Genomic DNA, 8,882 nt, shown 5'->3' with positions numbered 1-8,882 from the left:
GGAGGGGGACAGGATAGGCCTTGGGGTGTCAGACTTGGTCACAGGGCTGATGTATCTCACATAGGATACATCAAGCCCTTTAATGCAGTGTGTGAGGAGACCTGGTTAGAAATAGCTGATGACCAGCTCATGAGGGAGAGTCCCAGCAGTGAGAAGAGGCAGTAGCTGTCCCTGCGACCTCCCCAGCTGCTGCATCCCACCCTGGATTCATCATGTCAACCTGGAATAAAAGCAAATCAAGGCTCTGGAGTCGGGTCACATCCAACTATACCGACACATAGGAAATGAAGCCCAGCAGCACCACTCCAGTCTAATGGAAATTAATGGGAATGGAGCAGCCACAGCTCTTGCTCATAATTTATTCATATACTTGGTAATGCCAGCCACTATTAATAGGTAGTGGTTTACATATCGCCCCCTCCATCCCCCGCCCTGAAGTCTGGCTGTAGCTTGTTTTAGCCCAGGAGCAGCCTGGGGGGCTGGGATGTGAGTATCAGAGTGTCACCAAAATCCCTCCAGCTGACAGGGAACCTCCTGCACATAATGCAGCACTGAAAATTATCTGTCATTGAACTGACCGACTGGGCAGGGGACAGCAAAATGTTGGCAACTCCCTTCTACTTTCCACACTGTTCTGTACAGTGTCTGTCCTTGCCTGTTTGTTGCTGTCTCCAGGAGCCTTAGTTCCTAGCAGATTGTTACAGCTCCCTGCTCTTGCCAGCCAGGATGGGATGCTGGCTGCCTGAGGCACAGCTCAGCCTGACGCAGCAGTTCTTGTGGAGCACTAGGCTCCATCCTCATCCATGGCAATCCCACTCCCTGTGGCCACGCATTGTGTGCAGGGTGTTCGTAGCTCTGGGCCCTGAATTTACAAATGCAGACATTGGAAGCTCATGGTGAAATCTTTGCCATTTGTTCTCAATCCAGAGATGACATTTTTGGTGATGCCCATGACTAATATTTTTCCTTCCTATTTGTTTTGTCACAGCCACTCCCAAAGGCCCCAGAAAGCCAGCAGGTGGGACAGGTGAGACCTTCTTGCATGCACATCATCTCAGGCTCACACGGGGTTTGCTTCCCATGGGGGTTTGAACTGTGAGCTCCCGTGGACTGCCTGTGTGTGGCTGGGTGCTGCTGCCTCAGCAGCAGCTTTGGGACCCCTTTGCTTGCCCATAGGGAAGCTGGAGCTGGTGTGAGCACATGCACTGCTCCTGTACAGCCACATAAATGCAATATTGATATTTCTGTCCGTGCTGAAGGCAAGTGGCAGCAGAGCATTTACAGCCAAGGCTGAATTTCACACACTTTGCAGTATCCTAATGGAAAAGACACAAATCACTGCTCAGCTGTACAAGGGCTTTTGTTCCTGGCTGCATGGCACCTGCGAGGATTCCTTCCAAGAGGGGGTCCAAGATAATCCCCAACCTCCATGGAAAGTCCCAGCCTGGGGACACCTCTCCATCTATGGGAGAATGTCGTTCTGACTGTGCACATCAGATGTGCTGGCTGGCCAGCTCCCAGCAGTGCCACGGTTGAGGAAGCTCCCTTAAATGCATCCGAGTTTTGCTGCCAGCAGCTCCTCTGGCTCAGTTCTGGCCAAAGAGTCCTGTTTAAATATAGTGTGGTCACAGGAGCTGAGGGTTGCTCAACCCTGCCAGAGGAGCCTGAAATAAACTGCAGTGGGGAAGTGCTCGGAACTGAATCCGCTCACCCCTGCATGAGGATCTTGGCACAAATTTAAGCAAATTCAGCTGTCTGGCTCCTTGGCCACCATGGTCTTTGCTAAGGAGAAGAAAAGCCCAATGCCAGAAGCACACGCAGGGCTTCAGTGTTTGGATCGTGGCCGGAACAAGAGGTTGAGCCAGTAAACTCTCCCTGGAGAGGCATGGAGACATGCTGAGGCTTCATCTCAGCCAGTTTCTTCTTCCCCAGGGAGTGCTTTATCAGTGAACGATGGCACTGAGGTGCTTCTGCAGTGGGTTCCTGTGCCTTGGCTACTTTCCCATGCATGCTCTGCTCAGCTCAGGGTCACTCACGGGTGGCCACATGGGGAGCAGGGTGTGCCCTCGCCACTGGCTCAGTCCCCACAGCACTTCTCATCCACATCATCTCTGGGGAGATGCTGCAGGGCACCAGTGGGACACTCCCACAGTGCATTATTTTGGGGTTGCTGGGGCTAGGGGTGGGTAGCAGCCACAACTTAGATGGGAAGACTGAAATGGTAGCCAGGCTGCTCTGAAGGCTCTGTGATAGGTCAGAGTTGAGCAGTGGAGTAGTTCATGCCCTTTCCAGCTGCAGGCTGATGTGGGTTGTGGTAAGCCATGGCAATGGTGCAGCACCATGTGCATAGCACCCTCAGAGCTGCTGCTTTGGGGATGTGTGATGACAGCCACGCGCCGTCCCCACAGACAGCAGGAGTTTAACAATCCCTTCTCTCCTGCAGGCTTTGATTTGGCTGATTACTTTGACACACCTCTGGAGACTACAACCAAACCAGCCAAGCCAACTCCAAAGCCCTACCCCAGGCCAGGGAAGCCAGGTACTGTGAAGCTCCCTGCACCCCAGGGAGGGAGAATTCAGGGCTCCAGTTGGGGAAAAACACTCTCCAAGGTAACCAGGAACTATCCTGGCAGCCAGGATGCTGGTATTGGTCATTGACAGATGAACTTTGGCAAGTTTTGGTGACCACCAACAGGTATCTTTAAAAGGTAACCACCTCCTTGTGGCAGAGATGATGCTTCAGTCTCTCACGGATGTGCCAGCAGAGTTGGCACCAGCATTTCACCATCCTCCCTCCCTCGTTGCCCATGCACCCCTGCCCGAGCTGTACTGGGGCTTCGCCAAGCAGCATTTGTAAAGTTTTTAACCAGGACATAGCCATTGACTGTTGTTAGGGGGAAGATCTCATTGACCAAGTAGCAGATCCCTAAGTGGCTTTTTGGCAGTGCCTGGTCCTGCTCCCATGTGCTGTGGGAAACTGTCAGGGTGGCACAGGGCTGCCCTCGCAGTGAGAGCTCTCAGGAGCAGGTGGTAGTCTGCATCCCACTACTATCGTGTTAGGTGGAATTTTCCTGGCATCCCTGCTTGTCCCCTTCTCAAATCCAAGCCCTGCTGACACGTGCTTGGTGCAGAGGGTCTCTGTGAAGGTGCTTACCACCCTCACTGAGGGTTCAAGTATCCCCAGGGCACCCATGGGTGGGGGTGCCCTGGGGTCAAGGCAGATGAAGCTGTGGAGACACTAGAGCACTGGAACTGGCCCAGTTCAGCCTCAGTCTCACTGAAGGGAGGGGTTTCCCCTCCCAGCATTCTTCCGAACCCACATTTCAAAGAGTAGTGTCATTTTGGTCTCTTTTTGTTTTTACCTCCCTTCAGACAACAGCTTTTGGGATGTCATTCATACCACCACAACCAAGCAGCCAAAAACTACGAGGGCCCCTCCTAAGCATAACCCAGGTGAGTGTCAGCTCCACAGCCCCTGCTGCTTCACCCCAACTCTGCTGCCAGCACAGGCAGAGACTTAGGGATGTGCTATGATGGTGGCTCTACCCTCACCCACTATTTGTAGTGTCTAGTCTATTTGCTTACATAAGACACCTTGAGAAAAAAACAAGTATCAAAACCACAGAGCAGACAGGGCATCTCAGCATTACCCTGTACTTCCATGGGGGTCTTGGTGGTTCTTGGACCATTTTTCATCCCCAGGCCTGTTTGAAGGCTGTGAGCTGGCTGTCTTTCCCTGTCATGGCACAGCCAGACTGGGCTCTGCTGGCACAGCCACTGCACAGGCCCAGGGCGCCCTGTCAGCTGGGTATTTTGTTGCCTGCTTAGGCAGAGTTTTGGCAAAAGGCACTCCCAGGCTGAAAAAAAATAATTAAAAATCAGATTTGGACTGGAATAAACTCAGGTGCATGCTGGGGGGAGGGCTGACGAGTGTAGTTGGCTCTGTGCCGCGGTGCTAGCTACCATTTAGCAAAGGCAGTAGCCCCTGTTTGAACTGGGCTGCTCAGGGGCCCAGCTGGGCATCCAGAGGAAAATAACTCCAGGGAATCAAATGGCAGGCCACTCCAGCCAGGATGCCAACATGGCACAGCAACAACCTTCCCCTCTGCTGGCTGACCCTTGGAGTTTGGCTCCAGCCTTTCTTACTGGCTTCATTTATCCAATTGCCTGGCACTCTAGCCATGGCAAGACTGTTTCTGCTGGAAGGACATGATGTTTCCCACCACAGCAGTGCAGGGGCACAGAACGAGATGGGTTTGGAAGACCTGCTATGACGCTGCATAGTGGAACTGGGAGCTGCTTGTGTCAGGGCCTTCATCTCTTTCCTACAGCCACACTGCTAACCTCTGTCTTGTTTACTAGGAAAGAATCCTATGGATTTTGACTTGGCTGATGCCCTTGATGATAAGAACGATGGGAAAGATGCTGGGAGGCCAAACATAAGGCCAGGTGAAGGTATGGTGACCTCTCCTTCCTGCTTGCCACCAGCATCACTGTCTCCCAGGACTTGCAGGAGATCCTCCCCATCCCCTCATTGCTGGACACCATCTGCACCAAGTGATGGGTAAAGGGAAACAACTGCTGCCTGGTCTGAGGTCCTGCCCACCGGCAGCACACACTGCCCCTGCACTGCCTGACCAGAGTGGGGATGTTTCTGCAGGCAGCTTGGCCCTCAGGAGGGAAGCATCTCTGCCGCAATGGTCCCTGACAGAGAGGGGCTTTGCTTTATGACCTGCTGCCTGTCTGTCCACAGGGTTTTTTTCGCCAAGGTCTCTTCTGACCCATTAAATTGTGGTGGTTTTGTTGAGTTCTCACCCATCCCTATACCTGACAGCGCTTTAACTGAGGGCACGTGCTGTTGGGGTTCACAGTCATTGCCAAGGCGTAAATCCAGAGCAGGCTGAAGTCCTGGCACAACATACACTATGGGCTGGGAGGGTTTTTTTCCATCTCTGAAATACTCCAGTGAATGAATCATTTGTCTATGAGGATTGTTCCCCTGAGCACTTGAGCTAGGAAACAGACTTTGCACGGCTGGTTTATTGATGTCAGGATGGCCATATACCCTGCTCACACGCGTAATTAACAGTCAGGTATTTTATTACATTGTATTAACTAGGTGACTTGTCTGCACTTCGGTTCTCTGGGCTTGCTGAGGTTTCAGTCTCCTGCAGCAAAGGTTGAGGCGCTGAACCCCTGGAACGTGGCACTGGCCACAAACCAGCACACACGTTCCCCAGCATCTCTGCTCCCTGGACTGCCTGGGACCTCTCCAGGCTCTGGCATAGTCAGAGCTTTCATTCTTTTTACACTCATTACTAAGCTCATAAATCTGGTTTTCTGTGGTAAGTTGATGAATAAGGCAGTCTCTTCCAGGCTGTTAAGGCAAAGGAAACCCTTCCCAAGGCACAGCGTCAGAGGAGTCTTTTGCTGGCTCAGTATTGGGTCTCTTCTCCCATCATGTGCCTTGCTGCACCCCAAGGCTCCCTTTGGGACCAGGGCTGAGGTGTTCAACAGCTCCACTCATTCAGCTGCAAATTCCCAGACTCTGTTTCTCTGCACTTCTCCTGCATGAATTAAACATGCCCACTACAACAATGTCTGAGATAACTTTTCCACCTGTACTGAGACATGCTGGTGCTCAGTTCATCCCCTGGACTGCTCTGTCCCTCTGGGAAGGATGAAGGTCAGCTCCTGCCTGCAGGACCCCACGCCCAGCTGGCACTGCCAGGGGCATGCCAGAGGCAGGGCAAGGGCACACTGGTCATTGCACACACAAACCACTTATTCCTGCCTGCTCTGCTGCCAGCTGAGACTGAGCACCAAAACATTTCAAGAACTCTTAAATACATCAGTCATTTCAGTTATAAAAATAATACAGTAGCATGTAAACTTTGATTTAGGGGCATTTCTTTCGAGCTAGACTTAAAGTCACTTATTACCTCTATGAGCTTAAAATCATTTGGGGTTAAACATTTTGTTAACATTGGGTAATTGCAAGAGAAACAGAATTGCTTATTGACGAGTCCCAGTTCACAAAGGGGATGGAGCAGCCTGTGACCCCAACCTCCAGTGCAGCCACAGCTCTCTCAGGTGCCAACCACCTTGTTCCTTTTCCTTTTAAAGGATTTTCAGACGATGACCTGGCCAGCATTGTGGATGGTGGCTACAGCCCAGACAAGAAGAAGGGTAAGCAGTGACCCATGTACAGCTGTTTACTTTAACAGTCACAGCTCAGGCAGTAATCACCAAACCAGTAATTTGGCTATTGTTGTAGTTTAACCCTGACCAGCAACCATACCCCATGCAGCCCCACTCCCCCACCAGCAGAACTGGGGAAAGAATTGGAAGGGTAAAAGCTAGAAAAACTCAAGGGTTGAGATAAAGGCAGTTTAATAGTTAAAGCAAAAGGTGCACACAAGCAAAGCAAAACAAGGAATTGATTCACTGCTTCCTGCAGGCAGGAGGTGTTCAGCCATCTCCAGGAGAGCAGGGTCCCACCATACATAATGGTTACTTGAGAAGACAAATGCTATCACTCCAACTGTCCCCCCCTCCTCCTCCTTTCCCCACCTTTATATACTGAGCATGATGTCATATGGTATGGACCATCCCTTTGGTCAGTTTGGGTCACCTGTCCTGTCTGTGTCTCCACACAACTTTACCATGCACCCCCAACTTCCTTGGCAGCGTGACAGTATAAGAAGCAGAAAAGGCCTTGGCTCTGTGTAAGCTCTGCTCAGTGGTAACAAAAACATCTCTGCATTATCAACCCTGTGTTCTGCACAAATCCAAAACACAGCCCCATACTAGCCACTGTGAAGAAAAGTCAACTACCTCAGTCAAAACCAGCACAGCAATAATCTGCCTAACTCCTAGAAAGAAACCTGTGCAGAGCAGCACTCACCTCCATGGCACGGGCAAAAGAGGTCTCAGCAGTGGAGCCAGGGAACCACACAGTTTTTGGCCCCTATGGTTACACCTGGTGCCAGTGGTTGGAGGTGCTTGTTTTTCATCCCATGGAGGCTCTGCAGCTTCAGCTAGTGCTAGTGCTAAGAGAGGACACACAGCTTCTTGTGTCTTCTACCACACAGAATCATAGAATCAGCTGGGTTGGAAGAGACCTCAAAGATCATTGAGTCCAACATGACCACCAATGGCTGGAGCAAGGGGGAAACCAGCAACAATTGGACAAGCTGCATGCTCATGAGGATCCACAATATTAAATATTAAAATTAGTCACGTAAAAAGCTGAACACCACAAGCCCAATCAACATTTAATGAATCCCTGTGCCAAGGACAAGCTGCATCAGAGGCATTAATACAATGCTGACCTGCTTCCATAAATTCAGGATGTGAGTGACTTGGCAAGGACTGCAGCTTTCAGCGGGAGCAGCGTTTTCTCCCAGCCTGTTTCTCCAGGGAAGGTGATGTCAAAATAGACTTCAAGCCAAGTGAGGGTTCCCAGACATGATGAAGCTCATGCCCGAGATGGCACCAGTGTGCTGTGTAACACTGACAGCCTTCCAGGTGTTCCCTTTGCACTGTGAGCAGTGGAGGTGTAAAGGCCAGGGGTGACTGTAACTGTTGTGCTGGCAGAGGTGTCCCCTGCAGAGGCTCCCCCAAAGCTCCCCCCAGGCACCTAAGAGGGAGAGGAGCAGCTTCAGACTCCTCTAAGAAGCAAGAACGAGCAGCCTCAGGCTGGCAGAGGTGTGGGGCAGCAGAGATGCTGTGCCCCTGGGCATACCCCCCCCCCCCCCTGCCACCCTTACCCTGTGCCCCCTCCCTCCCAGCACAGCAGTGGAGGGAGCAGAGGGGTGCAGGGCTGCTGACAGTTTTGTGTCTCTGCAGGTGCTGAGGGCAACACTGACAACAGCTACAGTGGTAAGTGCCACCATGGATGTGGAGTCAGCAGTGGGATGGGGTGGGTGGTGTGTGTGCCTTCTCCGCACTTCTCCCCACTCTCTCTGTGCCCCACAGTGGCAGAGACAGGGACTATCGCCGGCATCGCCAGCGGCCTGGCCATGGCACTCATCGGGGCTGTCTCCAGCTACATCTCCTACCAGCAAAAGAAGTTCTGCTTCAGCATCCAGCGTAAGTCCCTCCCCGAGCTCCTTTTGGAAGGAGCCCACAGCTATTTGCCCCCTGAACCCCATTTTCCAGCCTGAAGATGGGAGGGGGTTTCAGGCACCCGGTGCCTCTGGGCTTGCAGAGCAAAGCCCCAACCACAGGTCACTGAGCCTCTCACCTTGTCAGGCTTTGCACAGCAAGAACCCACCAGCAGCAACAGTCCTGGGACTCACTGCTACCCAGCACCTGCACACAGCCCCTTTTACTCCCTACAGACAGTCACAGCCCAAGACCAAACCAACAGCATCAAACACAGTAAATATGAAAATAAACACCCCACCCCAAAATAAACAGACCAAAAGAAACCCACCCCAAAGTCTCAGCAAGCAGTAAAAACTCACCAGGCAGCAGGGAAGGAAACAGGGTGAAGTGTCTGCATCAGGGGCAGCCTGGGAGAGGGTTCAGCCCACCACACCCTGAGCAGGTGTATGGCAATCACTGCAGTTAAGTGCAAATTAAGCAGCAAAACTTCCTATTCCCAGAAAACACCTTTTGTCCAAGCTGCCCTGTAAAGCTGCTCAGTGCAAGCACTGCAGGAATGTCCTGGCAGCCTCAGCCCACAACATCCACCTGGCCGTGTTGGGCTCCTGCAGGCCTTTCTGGGAAGGGGGTTGCAAACAGCTGGAAAAAGCTATTTATTAAATTAATCAATTGCATTCTCCTGGGAGCCCCGTTTGCTCCAGGGAAAGGGTGTTTGGGGTGGGAAATTTCTGCTGGAATTGTGCTATTTTCCCAGTTGTGCCTGAAACAAA

General features: G+C 51.9%; 1 protein-coding gene across 1 annotated transcript in view; it reads left to right on the top strand.

The window, feature by feature from the left end:
• CD99L2 (CD99 molecule-like 2) overlaps positions 1-8,882 on the top strand; it is a 12,424-nt gene that overhangs the window by 1,006 nt on the left and 2,536 nt on the right. The window contains exons 3-8 of the mRNA XM_009073281.1: positions 2,444-2,539; positions 3,373-3,453; positions 4,363-4,455; positions 6,127-6,189; positions 7,852-7,884; positions 7,981-8,094. Of these exons, the coding sequence (XP_009071529.1) occupies positions 2,444-2,539; positions 3,373-3,453; positions 4,363-4,455; positions 6,127-6,189; positions 7,852-7,884; positions 7,981-8,094 (480 nt within the window). The remainder of the gene's footprint in view (positions 1-2,443; positions 2,540-3,372; positions 3,454-4,362; positions 4,456-6,126; positions 6,190-7,851; positions 7,885-7,980; positions 8,095-8,882) is intronic.

This window comes from Acanthisitta chloris, unplaced genomic scaffold, assembly GCF_000695815.1.
Source record: "Acanthisitta chloris isolate BGI_N310 unplaced genomic scaffold, ASM69581v1 scaffold35184, whole genome shotgun sequence".
Taxonomy (NCBI): domain Eukaryota; kingdom Metazoa; phylum Chordata; class Aves; order Passeriformes; family Acanthisittidae; genus Acanthisitta; species Acanthisitta chloris.
Note: the sequence above shows the minus strand (reverse complement) of the source record. Positions and strands in the feature narration are given on the sequence as shown.